Below are 19,994 nucleotides of genomic sequence, written 5' to 3'. Positions count from 1 at the left end.
TCTACAAAAAAATGTTAACATACATTTTTCCACCAGAAGGGTACATCAGGAATACAAATGACTGTTATAGAACTCTTAGGCCAACATATTGGTATAGCAGAATCTGCATCTTCAGTTCCCAACAGGGAGAAAGTGCCATATTATGGGGTCACAATATTACCTGTTAGGGACCATGTGCATCCTTCATGCGTAGGGCAACCCATGAACTGCCCTATAAGTGCTGGACAAAACCATGTACACTCCTTCACATCTGCAAAGGTGTGAATGGAGCCTTTTTGCTCTGTGCACCGCTAGTTACCCCACCCCTGCACCTGGAGGGGCACAATTTGTCAACTTCGCCCTGGATGACCTTGTCCCGGCACTGTTCATACCCCATGAAAATTTCCACATTTGATCATGTTACAACCAAAAACGTAAACATATTTTTTGGGGATTTTTTTTATAGTCCAACACAAGGTTCACATAATTGTTAAGTGGAAGGAAAATTATAAATGGTTTTCATTTTTTTTTACAAATAAAATATGTGAAAAGTGTGGCATGCATTTGTATTCAGCCCCCTTTACTCTGGTTCCACTAGATTGAGAAATCTAGTGGAACTACTGAGAGAAATTGATACCCCTAATTAGTAAATAGAGTCCACCAGTGTGTAATTTAATCTCATAAATAAAGCTGTTCTTTGAATCCCTCAGAGGTTTGTTAATGAACCTTTGTGAACAAACATCATCATGAAGGCCAAGGAACACACCAGACAGGTCAGGGATAGAGACGTGGAGAAGTTTAAAGCAGGGTTTTTTTTATAACCTAACAAAGCTTTGAACACCTCATGAAGCACTGTCCAATCCATCATCCGAAATTGGAAAGAGTATGGCACAACTGCAAACTTACCAAGACATGGCCGCCCACCTAAACTCTCAGGCCGGGGCAAGAAGGGCATTAATTAAAGAAGCAGGCAAGTGGCCCATGGTAATGCTGGAGGAGCTGCAGAGAGCTACAGCTCAGGTGGCAGAATCTGTCCACAGAACTATTAGGTCTCATACATACGGCCGAGAATCTCGTCAGGAAAAACCCGTTTTCCCGGATGACATTATTGGCAAGAAACTCTTGCCGCCCGAGTGTACTGACTTTCATTTCAAAAGAACCGCGGTTCTCTTGAAAGGAAAGAACGCTGTGACGTCATCGCGTACGATGAGCATGCGCTCGTCAAATTCGATGCCGTCGCCACCATCTTGCCTCACCCTACCTATGCCGTGAAAGCCTTGAGAGGTTTACCCTGTGCAATGCACATTCAAATGGCAGCACACTTTCTGATCTTATTTCTCAGCACCTACAAATTCTTGACAAAAGATTTAATAACCATTTTCCATCTAAAAGCTTTTGCAGAGTTTGACTGGGTCCATAACCCTTGGAGTTCATGTGCATTGGATAGCTCAAAAGTCTTGCCACTAGCGGCACAATAGCAACTGGCAGAGATCAGGGAAGAACGCACATTACAAATAAAATTGCTTTGGATATGTTTGATATCATGAAGAGAGTACTCAGTAGTTTAAAGTATCCCCATTGCAATACTACCCTTCTCTACTACGTACTTGTGTGAGCTGAGCTTTTCGAGCCTAACCTACATCAAGAACAAGTACAGAAAGCGACTTAGGGCTGTGGACCAGGAGCTCCATGTCCGTCTCTCATCCATTCCTGACAGAATAAAGCAGTTGTGTAAATCGTCCCAGGCTCAGCCTATTGATGTAACTAATAAATAAATAAAAAATCCACTGTTTTGGTTTGGTGTGCCTCCAGATTGTCAGACTTTAAAGGGTGCCTTAGTTGAAAACCACTGTCTTGGGTAACCACTGTGCTCAAGTGCAGGCAAGCTCCTTTGTGTTCAAAACAATCCTAATGCAGTATTTTGGGTCCTAGGCCCAGGTAGTATGTGAGGTTATAATTTACCCCAGTCCATATTAGGCTTCTACCCACCCTGATCCCTGTCAAAGGGCACATTATTGATAAAAAAAAATAGGATTTTTGTACTCACCGTAAAATCCATTTCTCTGAGTTCATAGATGGACACAGCATCCTTTGACAGTAGGGTTATATCCACTTCCCTTTAGGAGAGTTTAGGCAGAAAATAAAGCACTTTAAGTGTTAACACATTCCTCAGTGCAGCTCCTCCCAGGGGGCGTGGCCCCCCAGTATCACCCACACCCTGGTCTAGCAGCCTCAGTTTGTAACAAGCAGTACAAACTAAGGAGGGGTGGGTGCTGTGTCAGTCTATGAACTCAGAAATGGATTTTACGGTGAGTACAAAAATCCTATTTTCTCTTCCGTTCATAGACGGACACAGCATCCTTTGACAGCAGGGACATCCCCAAGCAGTGTCAAAAAATTTGAGGGGTGGGAAACCAACACAGCAAACCAGGTTACACCCCAAACAAAACCGGAGTTGCTCAACAGAGAAACTCCAACCATAAACCATCGCCTTTAACACTTGCGGTCGAAGAAGGCATCAGAAAATGCACACACATCCACCTTGTAAAACTTTGAAAAAGTGTGGACTGACGACCAGGTCGCTGCCTTACACCACTGTAACAGAGGCATGATGCCGGAAAGCCCAAGGGGCCCTGGTCAAATGTGCCATAACCCGAAAGGGAGGCGTACGCCCCTTCAGGGCATAGGCCTGAAGCACAATCCGTCGGATCCACCTAGAAATGGTGGCCGACGAGACTGCCAGGCACTCTTGTAGGACCAGCCACCGAACAGTGAGTCCAACTTCCGGAACGGAATCGTAGCAGATAAGTACACTCGTAGGGCCCGAACCACATCCAGAGGATGTAAAGTGGCCTCCTCCTGGCATTTCGGCTGAGGATGGAAGAACAATGTCCACATTAATGTGAAAAGCCGAAACGACCTTGGGGAGAAAATATGGCTGCGGCCGCAGCACCACCTCATCCTTATGGATGACCAAGTAGGGAGCCTTGCAAGACAAGGCCACCAGTTCAGACAGACACTCGTCTGATCGAGGTAATTGCTACCAGAAATAAATCACCTTTTGTGACAGTCAACAAAAAACCTCCCACATGTCCTCAAAGGGAGAATCCGAAAGGACTAAATTCAAGTCCCATGGGGGTAGTGGAGGGCGCACCGGAGGGGCCACATGCCAGACCCCCTGACCAAACGTACGCACCAAGGAGTGCAACGCCAAGGGTCGGTAAAAGTAAACAGCCAGAGCAGAATTCAGACTCCTAACCATACTCAAGGTAAGAGCCTGATCCACTCCCTGCTGTAAAAACAGCCAAATCCTGTACACCGTGTATGTACGAGGGTGCCATTTCATCACCTCACACACAGAGATGTAGGCCTTCCACGTATGATGGTAAATCCTACGTGAGGTAGACTTCCGTGCAGGCAGCACGGTAGAGACCACCGAGCCCAATAGGCCTCGGTCCTTCAGCCCCTGGCTCTCAACAGCCACGCCGCTAAAGCCAGTGGCTGTAAAACAGGGTGGAAGATCGGACCCTGTAACAGAAGATCATCTCCCAGGGGGCGTCTGCCACCAGACACACCAGGTGCGCGTACCAGGGGCGACGCGGCCAATCTGGGTTGATATAATCCCTTTCGGCTTCCACTCCTTCGGCAGGGAAGAAGCTTCCGAGGAAGGAAGGTGTAAAATAGGCGATAGTGACCCCAAGGAGCCACCAACGCGTCTGACGCGTCCGCCCACGGGTCTCTTGACCTGGCCACGATCGTGGCACCTTCCGGTTGAGGCGGGATGCTGGAAGGTGCACGTCTGGAGTGCCCCACTTTTGGCACAGACCCTGAAACCCCTGCGGGTGGGAGAGACCACTCTCCTTGGTCTAGTGCAGTTCGACTTAGGAAGTCGGCTTGCCAATTCCGTACTCCCGGAATGTACATGGCCGATAGAGCTGGAACAGACCTTTCGGCCCACCAAAGGATGTGCGCGACTTCCGTCGTTGCAGCAGCACTCTGGACTGGATCCTGACCGGTCAGCCCTGTAGATCCAGGGACCACCTGGCAAGGCACAGCTTGATTGCTCGGAGATCCAGAATATTGAACGGTAGGCGGGACTCTACCAGAGTCCATCGCCCCTGGGCTGACTAGGTGCCCCAAACGCCCCTGCCCAAACGGAGAGGCTGGCATCCGTCGTGACCACTGTCCAGCGACACGGCAGAAAACAACTTCCCGAAGCACCGGAGACGCCAGCCACCACACCGGGGTAGACATGACCAGTTGACTCAATTGAATCTGGTAATCCAGAGATGACGGAAGCTTGTCCCAACGTGACAGCAGTTCCCTCTGTAGTACCCTGGTGTGGAATTGGGCATACGGAACCGCCTCGAAAGAGGCCACCAACAGACCCAGAACCCTCCTGCAGAATCGCAGAGATGACCACTTCTGGGTCGGCAACTGCTGCACAGCAGATTGCAGAGTCTGAAGTTTTTCCGTTAGGAGAGGAAAAACTCCCACCCCGGCGGAATCCAGGACTAGTCCCAGGTGTTCCAGTCCCTCAGACAGAATTAACACTGACTTCTGGACAATACAGAAGCCAGCCGAACTCTTGGAGAGTCTGACACGTGATAGACACATCCTCCACCCATTCTGAGTTCGAAGAAGCTCGTAGGAGAATGTCGTCCAGACATCCCATGATAACAAATCCCCGCTGTCACAGCCGGGCCAGTATCGGGACGAGCACCTTGGTGAAAACCTGTGGTGCCGACACCAAGCCGAACAGGAAGGACACCAATTGAAAATTGCGCTCCCTGACCGCAAAGCACAGAAATCTCTGGTGCCTTGAGCATATGGGAACATGCAGGTACACTTTCATGACATCCAAGGACGCCAAAAAATCCCCCTGATGGAGTGCCGCCATTACCGAGCAAATCGACACCATCCTGAAATTTTGCACTTTGGCAAACGAGGGCCTTGAGGCCCAGGATGGGATGGACCCTGTCCTTCTTGGGGACTACAAACAGATTGGAGTAAAACCCCTGAGACCGTTTCATCGAGGGAACTGGCACAATCACTCCCCTGACCAGAAGATCCTGGACAGCCCCTGACAGAGCCAACCGGCGAACCGGAAGGAGACAGAGGCCGGAGAGAAAAAACCTGTTTGGTAGACAAGAGAGAAACTATCTTGTACCCCGAGGAAACCACTTTGCAACCTCAACGGTTGGAGAGGAGAGACCTCCGAGCCGCAAAGCCAGTCCCCCACCAGAGACTGGCGAAAGCAGGTATGTCCGCAGACTTGTTGGGCCTGCGGTACCAGGTGCGCAGCTGCCCCGCAGCGCGGGTCTTAGCACCGTGTAAACCTTCCCCCACCGCAAAGGGTGGGCGAAAAAAAAAACGCTTGGGGGTAGTAAAGGAGGGTCCTTGCACATGGCGAGGTCCCTAGCCCTTCCCAGACTGTGGGAACAGCATGATCTTACCACCCGTGGCATCCTCAATGATGCCATTCAGGGAAGTCCCAAAAGGACCGTTCACCCTTAAAGGCCTGCAGAAAAAAAAGCTCCAACATTTCCAAACATCACTGTGCGCGTGGGTTAAGCCTGCATCAACTGACAATAGTGTCAGAGATATCCCCAGAAGCAGGCCAGGGAGGGGGGCGCTAATATACCCCCCATCCGGCCACCAGTCGCTTCAAACTGGCGAGAAAAAAATGTCACTGACATTGCATAGCAGATGGGGGAGGGGCATTAAGGGTTAACACAGGCTTACAGGGGAGAAGTACCTCCCAACGCCCCCCCGTGCTGTGTCCCCTAACAGCAAAGCAGAGTCACCCACGATCACCTGCCGGCCTTACAGAGTATGGGGGCCCCCAGGGAAACTCACCACCTCACCCAGGTGCCACGCGGTCTGAGAGAAGGCTAAGTACAGAGAAGTCGGCTGTGCTGCGTCTGGTTAATTCGTGTCATTTCTGCATTGCTAAAGCGGCCAAACGATTTCTAAGATGGCCGCCGAATGTTTAAAAAACAGTCCTGGACCACAATAAAATGGCCGCCGAGCTATGTAAAGCGGGACTCTGACAAAATGGTGGCCGTTGCGCATTTAAAAAGACAGTGACAGCAAAAAAACAGTACAGCACACACTCAGCCCCCGCAGTGAACACACTCAGCCCCCGCAGTGAACACACTCAGCCCCCGCAGTGAACACAAGCCCAAGTGTATCAGAGACCCCAGAAAAACCCCCCCTCACAGCCGCTACCCAAATGGGAGAGGAAATAAGGGAGGGGAAAGCAGGGCAAGCCCTCAGTCGACCTCCCAGGGGAAAATCCCAGCCAGACCACTTAGCTGAGCAAGGGGCCACTACTTACCCGTCCTGCGACCACCGGCTGGAGGTATCCCAGACAGAACCAACGTCCGCTAAAAGGCATGGCTGTCGGCCAGACACACTGTGACAAAGCCATAAAAGACCGGTCATATGGGTGCCCTAGAACTGAAGTTCCCCCGGCCGCCCCTGAAGCAACAGGGCCTGTCGTGGACGTCCCAAAGCTGAGCTAAGGGCCGGCACACGCTCGATGGCCGAACATGGGGGGACTACAAGAGTCAAGACCCAGCCTGTCTCCCAGTCGGCTGTTGATAGAAGAATCACAGGATTCAAAAATGCAGGAACAAGATAATAAAAAGCGAGAAAAAAAAAATCGCAAGAAAAAAATCTCCAGAGTACAGGACTCTAGAAGGAAAAAGCTGAGGCTGCTAGAGCAGGGTGTGGGTTATACTCGGGGTGCCACGCCCCCTGGGAGGAGCTGCACTGAGGAATGTGTTAACACTTAAAGTGCTTTTTTTTCTGCCTAAACTCTCCTAAAGGGAAGCGGATATAACCCTACTGTCAAAGGATGCTGTGCCCGTCTATGAACAGAAGAGAAATATTGTTTTCTGGTAACTAAAACCAATATACCTGTAATTACAGTACTCAGGATATGAATTTTGTTTTACCTGCCTTTACATTTTTCATTTATATGCAGACCAATCTGTCCAGCAACAGCATCTTTGTATAAATACCAGGGGTTCTAAGCAACAGTGAGCTTGTTATCTTCTCTCTCCTACAGAAGATCATTAAGTTCAGATTAAATTTGCCACTTAAAGTCCAATTAAAAATCCCCTGTTCAGAAGGCGACATTCCCACAAATTCCCTGCAGAATAGCATTGTTGACCTGTGAAAGAAAATAAAAAATACCCGTAGGACAAAAAGGTAATAAAAAACTGTTAAGACTGAGGGAACTGCTGTGATGATGCTAGTGATAGTTTGCAGCAAGTCAGGTTTGATTCTTTTCTAGAACGCTACTTTAAACCGTTATATGCCAGACCAGTAGGCAATATAATCCCCAGCCTTCACCAATGATAGAAGCAGGGCTGTGCACTTGTATTCTGTAACGTCACAGTTGATGACTGGGATGAGGCTTCCCATTAACTTGGGCAGAAGTAGGGGTCATGTAAAAGCACAAATTAATCAGCCCATGCACAATTTACCAAAAAAATCCAAGGACGGACTTATGATTTGACAAACTTCATTTAGTTAACCTATATGCATAAACAAAATACACTTGTAAAAAATAAAAAAAATATAAAAATCATAAATATGTCTATTAATAGTTTATTAGAAATAACGCAAACAATTAAAAAAAATCCCCTTCAATACAATGTAGGCTTTTTCAGCTGATCAAAAAGAAATAAAACAAAAACAGAATAGTGAATAAACATTGTTACTCTTTCCTTTTTAATATATACTGTGACAGTGCAAATACAATTTGGTCTAAATGTACAGACTGATGAGAGAAACAATGTACAGCTGTCTACACTCTTCCAATGTAGAGATGGAAAGGGTTGGTTCAATTGTACAGGACTCACAGGTTATATGGGTGGTTTATTGATCACTAACCTTGGAGGAACATAATTCAATTTAACCATAAGACTTTATACATATTTAGGGCATCTACTGTATTATGCCCATTGTCAGTCAAAGCAGCATATTATGTATTCAATTGATGTAGTGCGGCGTGTTACAATGCTGGATATGGAAAGCTCCCAATACTGACCAACTAGCTTTCTGAAACCAATTAAATCTAATCAGAATGAGCAATTTTTTATATAATCCGTTTTCTCATGAAAATTAAAGTACGCTATGCCATTACTGAGCACGTCAAAAAGGTAATATCCTTCCAAATAGCCAATAAGGTTTGTTTTTTAATAGAGTGGCTAAATGTTCTGGCACAATAGTTTTTAGATTTACTAGTTCACTTTCTTCCAGTTTGTCAATTCTGGTAAAGCTTTCATCACATCTAGTCAAAAGCACAGCTTTTTTTCAACCAACAAAATGACAAAATGGAAGGGAACTGGGACTCACCATGTTCCCAAAAGTTACAAGTTTCAGAAGAAGGTTCCTTGGTACCTAAAAGCATGTTGCGTTTGTTCTTTTTTGTAATGTCATAGAATATTCAAATTGCTGTGCAAAACAATTTCAATGTTAAAAACATATTTCAAAAAAGATGCTCAAGTCCTAGAACACTTACAAACACATGCACGGTGGTTAAGATGATTTTACATAGCAGCTCTGTAGCAGGAAAAGATTGAAGGATGTCCTGTACAATCATAATCTCTAACCCTGATAAGCGCCATTTGGTGATAGACAAACAAGGCTGACTGGAAGTACTCAGTAACTGTATTTACAACTTGGGATCGGCAACTGTTGCAGAGTGTTTTGAAATATTCTTTCCTCCCATTCTCCCACCCCTTTCCCAAAAGCACAGGATGTCTTTATTCGAGGTCGGGCATTTCTATATGGGAAAAAAAAAAAAAATACATTAGACAAAAAACACACATACATAATATACACACAAATAATAGATATATATATATATAACTCAAAATCATAAACAAATGCAGAGTATAGGTAGAGTACAAACTACACAGGGAAAGGTTTTACACAGAAATAGTTTACGGTCTTGTGAAAGTATGTAGACCCCATAGAAATCTGCTTATTTTTATTTGCACAGGCAAACTTTAGTTCTTCACTCAAACAGGGCCTACAGAAAAGGCAAAACACAAGGAAAATCTGCCTTTAAATCATTTACCCAGCCAAAATATCAATAAGGTTTAATTGTGTGATGTGGAAAAAGTATACCTTTGGCTTCAGAAGCCAGCATTGTCCTATTGAGCAAAAAAAAAAAAAAAAAATGTAGTCTTCAATTTTCAGAGCCAACATCAGACTGGTGGGTAATTTGTGCAAATTACCTTCGGCTACATGTTTTAGGCCAGGTTCACACCTATGCGAATTGAGTGCGGCTTAAACCGCATCTAATTCGCAGGACATTTCAAAATACATTGTTTTCAATGAGGCTGGTTCACATATGTGCGATGCATCCGCACTGCGTATTGCCTCCAAACCGCGTGCGGTTTTTATGTCTTGCGGTGCGGTTCAGGTGCGAATTCAGTCCCATTATCTTCTATGGGTACGCAGCTGAATTCGCAGATCTGTTCATTTCTCTTCAGTATTTGTCTCATTCAGTTCAATACACTTCCCCCCTCCCCCTCCCCTCTCCCAGGTCTCCAAATTCGCACCTGATCTGCAACTAAAATGCAGTTGATCTGCAGAACACCTTATAGAGAAATTCGCAAAGACAACAGAGCTCCAAAACATAACGCACTAGTGTGATTCTGGCCTAAGGGTCCCCTTACCATGAAATGTTTCAACCCACCGCCCTTCATTTTAATTCAAAACCTCACATTCTGACCAAGTACACTTAGCATGACGCAGAATTCATAAGGAACTCAAGGACCATATCTGCCCAGGCTCCGAAGAAGCAAAGCAAACTTAAACTATAACATTTAAACCACCATGCCTCACTGTTGGTGTAAGGTTTTCCTGAAATGCTTTCTTCGGCTTGTGCCAAACAGGTCTTTAATTACTGTGGGCAGACAACCATCTCAGATTCGTCGGACCGCAGCACATTGTTCTGCCTGGTCTTCGCCTATATGTTCCATGGCATAACTATATTCTTGCTCCAATTTTTTTTTGGGCAGCATCTTCTACGCAGGTTAAATTGGTGCGTTCTCTTTCCGGATATACAGTTTTGCTCATAGGTTTACATGCCCTGGTAGAATTTACGATTTCTTGGCCATTTTTCAATATGAATGAGAACAAAAACATTTTTCACTAATAGTGTTTGGCTAAAGCCATTTATTATCAACTGTGTTTATTCTTTAAATTATGACAACAGAAACTAGACCCTGATCAAATAAGTTTACATACCTCAGTTCTTAATACCGTGTATTGCCCCCTTTAACATCAATGACAGCTTGAAGACTTGTGGCATTTGTGGATGAGGCCCTTTAACTTCTCAGATGGTAAAGCTGCCCCAATACTCTTGGCAAAAAGCCTCAAGTTCCAGTAAATTCTTGGGCTGTCTTGCCCAAGAGTGGCTCAATAATATTGAGGTCAGGAGACAGATGACCACTCCAGGAACCTTCGCTTTATTCTGCTGTAGCCAATGACAGGTCGACTTGGCCTTGCGTTTTGGATCATTGTCATGCTGGAATGTCCATATATTTCTCATGTGCAGCTTCCTGGCTGATGAATGCAAATGTTCCTCCAATATTTTCTGATAACATACTGCATTGTGTAGCGTTTATGGCTGTGGCAAAAACCTCAATTTTGGTCTCATCACTCCAAATGACCTAGTGCCAGAAGGTTTGAGGCTTGTCTCTGTGCAGTTTGGCGTATTGTAAGCAGGACACTTTGTGGCATTTGCATAGTAATGGCGACTCGACCATGCAGCCCATCTTTCTTTAAGTGCCTCCTTATTGTGCATCTGGAGTCTTTTATTTCACCTGAAGTAATTTGTGGGTTTTTCTTTGCACTGGTTTAGTTTTAATAGTACCCCTCATTTTCCACTTCTTGATTAGAGAGTTTGAACACTGCCGATTGGCATTCTCAATTCCTTGGATATCTTTTTATACAGTTCAACTATCTTGTCCCGCAGATCCTTTGACAATTCTTTTGCTTTCCCCATGACTCAGAATCCAAAACGTCAGTGCAGCACTGGATGAAAGAGGCAAGGGTCTGTCAGGAGTCCGGAAACGTGTGTGTGAGAGAGATAGATAGATATATCTATCTATACACACACACACACACACACACACACACACACACACACACACACACACACACACACACACACACACACACACACACACACACACACACACCCCAATTACAAGCAAACAGATCACAGAAGAGGATGGTTACCTTTAATAGCCATTCAAGCCCTTGTGTCAACTTGTGTGCATGTTATCAGGCCAAAATTACCAGGGTATGTAAACTTTTGATCAGGGTCATTTGGGTAGTTTCTGTTATCATTATGAGTTAAAAAGAGTAAACAGTTAATTGATAATAAATGGCTTCAGCCAAACACCAACCATGAGTGAGCCCAGGTTCACACTGGGCTGCGGGAGTGAAGCCGTGCGAGTTCAGCCATGATTTCGGCCGCGATTAGACACATCTGTGCAGGTTTCTGCACAGATGTCAATGTAAATCGCGGGCCGAAATCGCAAAAAGTAATACAGAAACTACTTTTTGAAATCGGTGCAGCGCGGCAGGTGCCATTGACGGCAATTTGCGCCAATTTGACATGCCAAAACGCACCCGTGTGAACCAGGGCTGAAAGAAATGTTTTTTTGTTAAGATGAGATAAACCATGCAATTTTTTCAAGTAGATCGAAGATCTGTTTGCCGAACAATTTTCATAGGTAGTGCTTTTTCACACGATTGTATATATTTTATAGGTAGAGTGGCAAATATAAAACAAATACTTGAAAATATTTATTTACTGGAGTATCCCTTACAAGCCAATTACCAACTGATGTTTGTAAAGCATTCTGCTAAACACAGATACACATACGCAACATTCAATTACTTACTTTCATCATCACTGTCTGGTGAATCCTAAAAAAAAAAAAAAAAAAGCCTTGTTTAATTTGCAAACTATACAAAGGTCTTACACAATGTTTTGATTAGGGCCGAAACAACTAATCGATTAATCGATTATGAAATTAATCGATTACAATTTTCATAATCGATTAATCGGCCAGTAACATAACGGGGTTAAAACAACTAAAATTAGCCCTTTATAGTACAAAAAAGCAAATCGCTACTGTAAATATCACTTTCACTGTCCCACAGTAAAAAAATGAACCCCCTGCAGTAGCGATTATTTGCTCTTGTACTTTTTTGTTTTTTTAACCCCCATTATGTTACTAAACATCTCAGGCCTGGGTCACACCTGTTTTTTTGGTGCTTTTTGCAGAAACACACTACAGTTCATTTACATGTTTTCCTATGGGACACGTTCACATCCATGATTTTTATTTTATTTTCAGCTGCAGCGTATTTGGAAAGGGCAAGGATTTTGTTAACGCAAAACGGTGCCATTTTATTTTTTTAGGTTCAAAATACCGTATTTATCGGCGTATACCACGCACTTTTTTCCCCTTAAAATAAGGGGAAAATCGTGTGTGCGCGATATACGCCGATCCCCGCGCTGTGTTAGAACTCCGCCGCTGACATATACCAAGCGCTGTACACTCGGCCAGGCTCGGCTCCCCTCGCGGTCACGCCCTGTGCCGCCTCCTAGCCTTTATGCTAAAGGAGCCGAGCGTGCCCGAGTGTACTGCGCGTATATGTCGGCTGCGACGGCGTTCAAACACAGTGCGGGAAGCGGGGATCGACTCAAACAGCGCGGGAGAAGCGGGGAGGACACCACCAAGGCCGCAGACGGACGCCGGACCAGACAAGGCCGCCGATGAACGCCGGGCAAGACACCGACGAGGGGCATTCAAACTAAGTGTATTCTTTTTTTCAGGAAATTTCCTTCCAGTTTGGGGGTGCGCGCTATACGCCGGGGCGCACTATACGAAGATAAATACGGTACTTTAATGGAGAAGCTGCAGAAAAGCATGTCATTTGTTTTTTGCGGCAATTTGTGTTTTTTTTTTAATATGCCCAACAACAAATTGGGCCAAATTTTTTTAAATGCTTTTTTTTTTTTTAATCTATTATCCGATCGAAACAATCGACCAACTAATCGATTATGAAAATAATCGATAGTTGCAGCCCTAGTTTTGATAATGGCCTTTCAGAGTTTTTACTGTTTGTGACCACAATAAAGTGACCCTTGTCAGCATAGAGTGTAATTACTTAGCCATGAATAACCAGATCACATTCTGTGGTTGTAGAAAACTTATTTTTTTCACACACTGTCTAGTGGCTTATGGAGGAACGTGCTATGAATTCAGAGCTGCTGCACTATATTCTGGCACTATGAGCCTTAAAAAAAAAAAAAAAAAAAAAAAAAGCCTTGCCAACAGTTTCAGTAGCCTTACCGAAACGCGAGACAGATTCAGGTAGTTCTTAACGTCACTTTAACAAAGTGGTGCTATAGCTACACCAAAATTAAAAGAAATACCTTCAGTTATTAGATCATGAAACTGGAGATAATTAGGACCAATTGTAAATTGTGTACAGAGACTGACAGAGTGGCTGTTTCTGTATGCTGGGTAACATGTTTGCTGCCGCTACAACCGTCTGTCGACAAACTATATTATTCCACGGAATCCGTTTAGAAGTAAAACCAGGAGAACAGTTAATAAACAAAGTCTATTAAAAGTAAGTTTTGTGTACAACTGTACATGTAAAACAAAGATTACAAGAGATTAAGAAAATTGCTTTCAGGCCATCCATTTGCTAGACCAATTCAGGCCATCTAATTGCAAGACAACAAATTGAGTGACAGTAACAACTTTTTGTACAGGAGTCAAAAATCTCAATACAGAAGACTAAAAACAGGAGTTCCGCCTAGGGAAAAAAAAAGTCAGCAGCTACAAATACTGTAGCTGCTGACTTAATATATGGACACGTACCTGTTCAGGGAGCCTGCAATGTTGGCACCCCCAGACGATTTTTGGATCGGCTGTTGGGTGCTGCTGCGGCCATTCATCGTAAGGGAAACTGGCAGTGAAGCCAAATGTGGCAACTCTGCTTTAAGTCTGGCTTGTGTACATTGGAAAACTTAATGAAATATGCCGCCTCCAAAATAATTCCCCTGCTTTTACCACTTTAGCCCCGGAAGGATTCACCCCCTTAATGACCAGGCCATTTTTGCAATCTATTGCATGAAGCGACGTACAGGTACATCGTTTTGCGCAATAGAGCCGACCTGCCACATTATATGTACTGTGGCTGGTTGGCAAGTGGTTATTATGGGTGACACTTTCACAATTTGGTCTGATGAAAATCACAACTTTCAAAGCAATTTAAAAATCATCTTTTATAAACATACATCATCTGCACCATCTACTTCTGGTAAGTCTACATCTTCATCTCCTCCCATGGTGTTCATCATCTGTTGTCAAAAAAAATAATCAGAATCCAGGGAACAAAAGCTTATACATTTTCAGATTACAGAAAAATCTCCCAAGCAAATGTGAATATTTACCTCTGAAAAGCGGTCAAAATTTGACAGATCTTCATCGGAGTCATCTTCCCAATCTTTCCAATTGTTAAAATCCACACAAAGCCAATTGAGCTGAAAGAAGTTAAATACTTTTAAAATTGCAAACAATAAATATGTAAACAAATCTTTCACATGCTTAGCAAGAGGCAGCTAGCAAAATATTGAAAATGGAGATCATTTACCTTTGCTTTCTCCTTTGTCAACCTAGGCCACGACTGGCCAGATTCTCCTTTTCGTAAACAACATAGGACAGATCTGTCTGTTCTTTTATGTTTGGACTCCTATAAAGAAAACAATAATTGTAAAGAACATCTACATAGTCAAATCGTAGAGCAATTTATGGCAACCTGCTAAAATGCTAGCTGCCTGGCTTGCTCTTTCATTATTGAACCAGATCAGGAAAGTCTGCATTAATATTCAAAGCCAGTGACCTTAAGCATGGAAGCCAAGTGCGAGCATGATATTTAGGGAAGATTTACTAAAAAACTGGAGGACTCAGAATCTGGTGAAGCTGTGCATAGTACCAATCCGTATTTAGGTTTTATTGGCAAAGCTTAATTGAACATGCTGAAGCTGGAAGCAGATTGGTTACTATGCACTGCTGCACAAGATACTGCACTAGTTTTAGTAAATCTCCCCGTTGGGCATTAGAGCCTTTTCAGTAGTGGCAGTCGGCATGCTTTTTCCCGGGCTAATTTATTTAAATAGTCCAAACCCCCATAATGACAAAACATATGGGCAGGTGCTTGCTAGGGTAACTGACCGGTGAGCTGTTCAACATGCACATCACTTAAGTAAAAAAAAGTTTCCCATGTTTGTTTTCCAATGGTTGGTGGAAAGTAAACCACAAATTCTGGTCAGTATGAGCAGATTTCTTCACATCAATATGCAAAGATTAACCTTTTTTATATGCAAATAATTCATATATCTGAACTAGCGACTTGATTGCAGTTCACGGGATTATGCCCCGGGCTCTTTGCAGGTGAAATCCTCAAGTACCAAATACGATGCCTCAGTGGGGCTCCTATTCTGTAGGGGTTCTCTCAATTTATGGATGGTGGTATATGGCCTCATTCACACAAGATTTATCTTACAGCTACCACAAGACTGGCATATTTCTGCAGCTGAATTCCAGGTGGATGCATAGTTGTGGCCACTCAGCCTTTATAACGCAATGACAGAATGACATTAGCCGTTGAAGCCTAATACACACTTTTGCAGAATGCCTTTTGTTTTTATTTTTTGTTTATATGGTTGATCTTGTTCTCTCCGGGCTTGACCAACACTTATTGTACTACATACAAGTATGGAGGTTCATGGACTCAGTTTATCTTTTGTATTCGCTACAAAACTCCAAATTTTATATTGCATAAACAAAGTTGCTTTTGTTCAACCAATTAGTATCTAGGTCTTTAACCACGTAAAGACCTTAGGTGTTTTTCAGATTTGGTGTTTGCAAGACGAAAACAGTTTTTTCTGCTAGAAAATTACTTAAAACCCCCAAACATTATATATTTTTTTTTTCGAACACCCTAGAGAATAAAATAGTGGTTATTGCAATACTTTGTCACACCGTATTTGCGCAGCGGTCTTACAAGCGCACTTTTTTGGGGAAAAATTCACTTTTTTGAATTAAAAAATAAGACAACAATAAATTTGGCCCAAATTGTTTTTTATATATTGTGAAAGATAATGTTACGCCAAGTAAAATGATACCCAACATGTCACGCTTAAAAATTGCGCCCGCTCGTGGCATGGCGTCAAACTTTTACCCTTAAAAATCTCGATAGGCGACGTTTAAAAAATTCTATAGGTTGCATTTTTTGAGCTACAGAGTAGCTCTAGGGCTAGAATTATTGCTCTCGCTCTAACGATCGTGGCGATACCTCACTTGTGTGATTTGAACACCGTTTTCATATGCGGGCGCTACTCGCGTATGCGTTCGCTTCTGCGCACAAGCTCGTCGGGACGCTTTAAAAAAAATTTTTTTTGTTTTCCTATTTTTATTGATTTTATTACTTTTTACACTGAAATAAAAAAATTTGATCACTTTTATTCCCATTACAAGGAATGTAAACATCCCTTGTAATAGAAAAAAGCATGACAGGTCCTCTTAAATATGAGATCTGGGGTCAAAAAGACCTCCGATCTCATATTTAGACTTAAATGCAAGAAAAAAAAAAAAAAATTGAAACTGTCATTTTTTCAAATGACAAAAAAAAAAAGTCTCTTTAACCACTTAAGGACCACCGCATGTACATATACGTCCACAATATGGCACGTACAGGCACATGGGCGTATAGGTACGTCCTCGCCTATTAGCGGGTGGGGGGTCCGATCGGGACCCCCCCCGCTACATGCGGTGGTCGGGTCCGCTCGGGGAGCGATCCGGGACCACGGCGCGGCTATTTGTTTATAGCCGCTCCGTCGCGATCGCTCCCCGGAGCTGAAGAACGAGGAGAGCCGTGTGTAAACACGGCTTCCCCGTCCTTCACTATGGCGGCGCATCGATCGCGTCATTCCCTTTATAGGGAAGACACGATCGATGACGTCATTCCTACAGCCACACCCCCAAACAGTTGTAAACACATACTAGGTGCACCCTAACTCCTACAGCGCCACCTGTGGTTAACTCCCAAACTGCAACTGTCATTTTCACAATAAAGAATGCAATTTAAATGCATTTTTTGCTGTGAAAATGACAATGGTCCCAAAAATGTGTCAAAATTGTCCGAAGTGTCCGCCATAATGTCGCAGTCACGAAAAAAATTGCTGATCGCCGCCATTAGTAGTAAAAAAAAAAAAAATGCAATAAAACTATCCCCTATTTTGTAAACACTATAAATTTTGCGCAAACCAATCGATAAACGCTTATTGCGATTTTTTTTACTAAAAATAGGTAGAAGAATACGTATCGGCCTAAACTGAGGAAAAAAAATGTTTTTATATATGTTTTTGGGGGATATTTATTACAGCAAAAAGTAAAAAATATTGCTTTTTTTTCAAAATTGTCGCTCTATTTTTGTTTATAGCGCAAAAACTAAAAACCGCAGATGTGATCAAATACCACCAAAAGAAAGCTCTATTTGTGGGGAAAAAAGGACGCCAATTTTGTTTGGGAGCCACGTCGCACGACCGCGCAATTGTCTGTTAAAGCGACGCAGTCCCGAACTGTAAAAACACCTTGGGTCTTTAGGCTGCATATTGGTCCGGGGCTTAAGTGGTTAAGACGCTGGGCGGGACTGACATTTTGACGTCACTTCCGCCCAGCAAAGCTATGAGGACGGGTGGGGGCCATCTTGCCCTCACTCAAGTCCTCACCGCTCAGGCTGCAGCTTCCGATCTCCTCCGCCGCTACCGACGCCCCCCGGTAAGCGGCGGAGGGCACGGAAGAGCGGCGGGAGGGGGCCCTCTCCCGCCGGCGATCTCGCGGCGAATCTGCCGCGGAGACCGCTGTTATCGTTTACACGGCCGCCCGCTGAAAAGATGGATATCTCAGTTGTGGCAGCAGCTGCTGCCGTTACTGAGATATCCATCTTTAAAAAGAGGACGTACATTTACAATACGCGGGTCGGCAAGTGGTTAAAGCCTAGTATACGCTAAAAGTTGCTCTTGTTCAACCCAGCAGGCTGAAAAAACAAAAGCTTGGGGAGATCATGTACCAACAATCCGATGTTAGTACAGCAATCTCCTCGTTGGGCTCATATGTTCTGACAAGGAGAATGCCCCCCTGCCAAAACACATCAGTTATCCAATGGCTGAGAATGCTGATCAGCAGATTGTTTTCGGACATGTCCCTTTGACAGAAGCCGGACTTTCGGCCGACTTCTGTCAGACCGGCTGCTGTACACATGGACGGAATGGCCGCTGGTTTCTATTGAACCGGCCGATAGCACCAGATATTTGGCCAGTGTGTATGGGGTTTGCTATTCTGAGGGAGCTGCAATCTGGTCACATGATCAGCTTCAGTGTAAAGGAGGGACAGCTGACAACGGATGCCCCCATTGTAAGCCAAAGTGAGACATCCCCACCCAGAGTCTGCAGCATTTGTCAGCGATCTTTCCTCTTCACTAAAGCCAGTCGCTGGACAGATCAAGTGACTGGACTAGAGCAGTCTTAAGCCCAAAAGCAAACATATTGCTGCTTACCAATTCTTAGATGTGGTGGCTGCATTTGTTTTCTTTTTCAGGCTCTTATTTTTACCAGTGGAGTCTTATTTTTCAAGAGACCAAGCTGTCCTGTAGATGTAGCACTTAGAGCAGGGATTTGCAATTAGTGGACCTCCAGCTGTTGCAAAACTACAAGTCCCATCATGCCTCTGCCTCAAGGTATCATGCTTGTGGCTGTCAGTCTTGCTATGATTCATGGGACTTTTAGTTCTGCAACAGCTGGAGGTCCACTAATTGCATATGCCTGACTTAGAGGGTTGAGACAAAACATTTACCTCTGACAGGGACCCTTACAATTACCATTTTCTTTATTTAATGTAAAACCTTTATCCCAAAAAGGAACAAAAAACTGTTGCTGTAACTGCTCATAAAAACGGTTAGCTGAAATTTGACGTCAATTTAGTATATCTAAATCTGCTAGTCCATCTAATATTCCCCAGACAATGCTGCTGTTCAAAGGCATCTGAGTTTCTCCTACATCCAGAGTGTAGGCACTAATACAGGAGGCATGTTACTGGCAGCGTTACCAGGTGAAAAGGACTAAAAAAAACAAATAATGCCACCACATTTAAGGATTGGCAAACTGCATTACATTTTTGGTTTTAATAACGGTTTAAAGCTGCAGTTTAGCTAAACATTTTTCTCTCTAAAGTTAGTTACATGACTTTCTTGTGCTGAAGCAAGTCCCACAAATTGTAGGCTGTAGGATTCTATACTGCAGGGTTTCCCAAGTTCTGTTCCTTCTGCTGAATTTCTGGCACTGCAAGGATCGACAGCTTCAGCTGCACTAAAAATAGGATTTTTTGTACTCACCGTAAAATCCTTTTCTCTGAAGTCCATGGACGGACACAGCTCCTTAAATCTTGACAAGTGGGTTATGTTCCCTGTTTACAGGAGAGGACTAGGCAGAAACATGTTAAATAGTTAAATACATGTTACATTAACAGAGTTGAACAGCCCCGCCCAGGGGGCGGTCCCTCCAGACATAACCCTCCTCACTGCAGCTTGCAGCCTCAGTTCGTAACAAGCAGTACAAACCTAAAAAGGAGGGGTGGGAGCTGTGTCCGTCCATGGACTTCAGAGAAAAGGATTTTACGGTGAGTACAAAAAATCCTATTTTCTCTTATCGTCCATGGACGGACACAGCTCCTTAAATCTTGACAAGTGGGACGTCCCCAAGCAGTGTCAAAAAACGAGGGGTGGGAAATACATCAGTAAAAACAATTTTAACTTCACCCCAAAACAAGCAGAGCTCCTCAACGGAGGAGGTGCAACTTTAAACAGCCGCCGGCAAAAACTAGCGGCTGAAAAAA

At 44.0% G+C, this 19,994-nt stretch overlaps 1 protein-coding gene across 1 annotated transcript in view; it reads right to left on the bottom strand.

The window, feature by feature from the left end:
* Nucleotides 1-7,583: 7,583 nt before the first annotated feature.
* Nucleotides 7,584-19,994, bottom strand: part of PTGES3 (prostaglandin E synthase 3) — a 32,155-nt gene continuing 19,744 nt past the window's right edge. Inside the window, exons 4-8 of the mRNA XM_040341029.1 lie at nucleotides 14,695-14,793; nucleotides 14,495-14,584; nucleotides 14,339-14,401; nucleotides 11,922-11,946; nucleotides 7,584-8,779 (exon numbers count right to left, since the gene is read on the bottom strand). Coding sequence (XP_040196963.1) covers nucleotides 8,760-8,779; nucleotides 11,922-11,946; nucleotides 14,339-14,401; nucleotides 14,495-14,584; nucleotides 14,695-14,793 — 297 coding nt within the window. The 3' untranslated portion in view covers nucleotides 7,584-8,759. The remainder of the gene's footprint in view (nucleotides 8,780-11,921; nucleotides 11,947-14,338; nucleotides 14,402-14,494; nucleotides 14,585-14,694; nucleotides 14,794-19,994) is intronic.

Source organism: Rana temporaria, chromosome 2, assembly GCF_905171775.1.
Source record: "Rana temporaria chromosome 2, aRanTem1.1, whole genome shotgun sequence".
Taxonomy (NCBI): Eukaryota; Metazoa; Chordata; class Amphibia; order Anura; family Ranidae; genus Rana; species Rana temporaria.
This window is presented reverse-complemented; position numbering and strand designations above follow the sequence as displayed.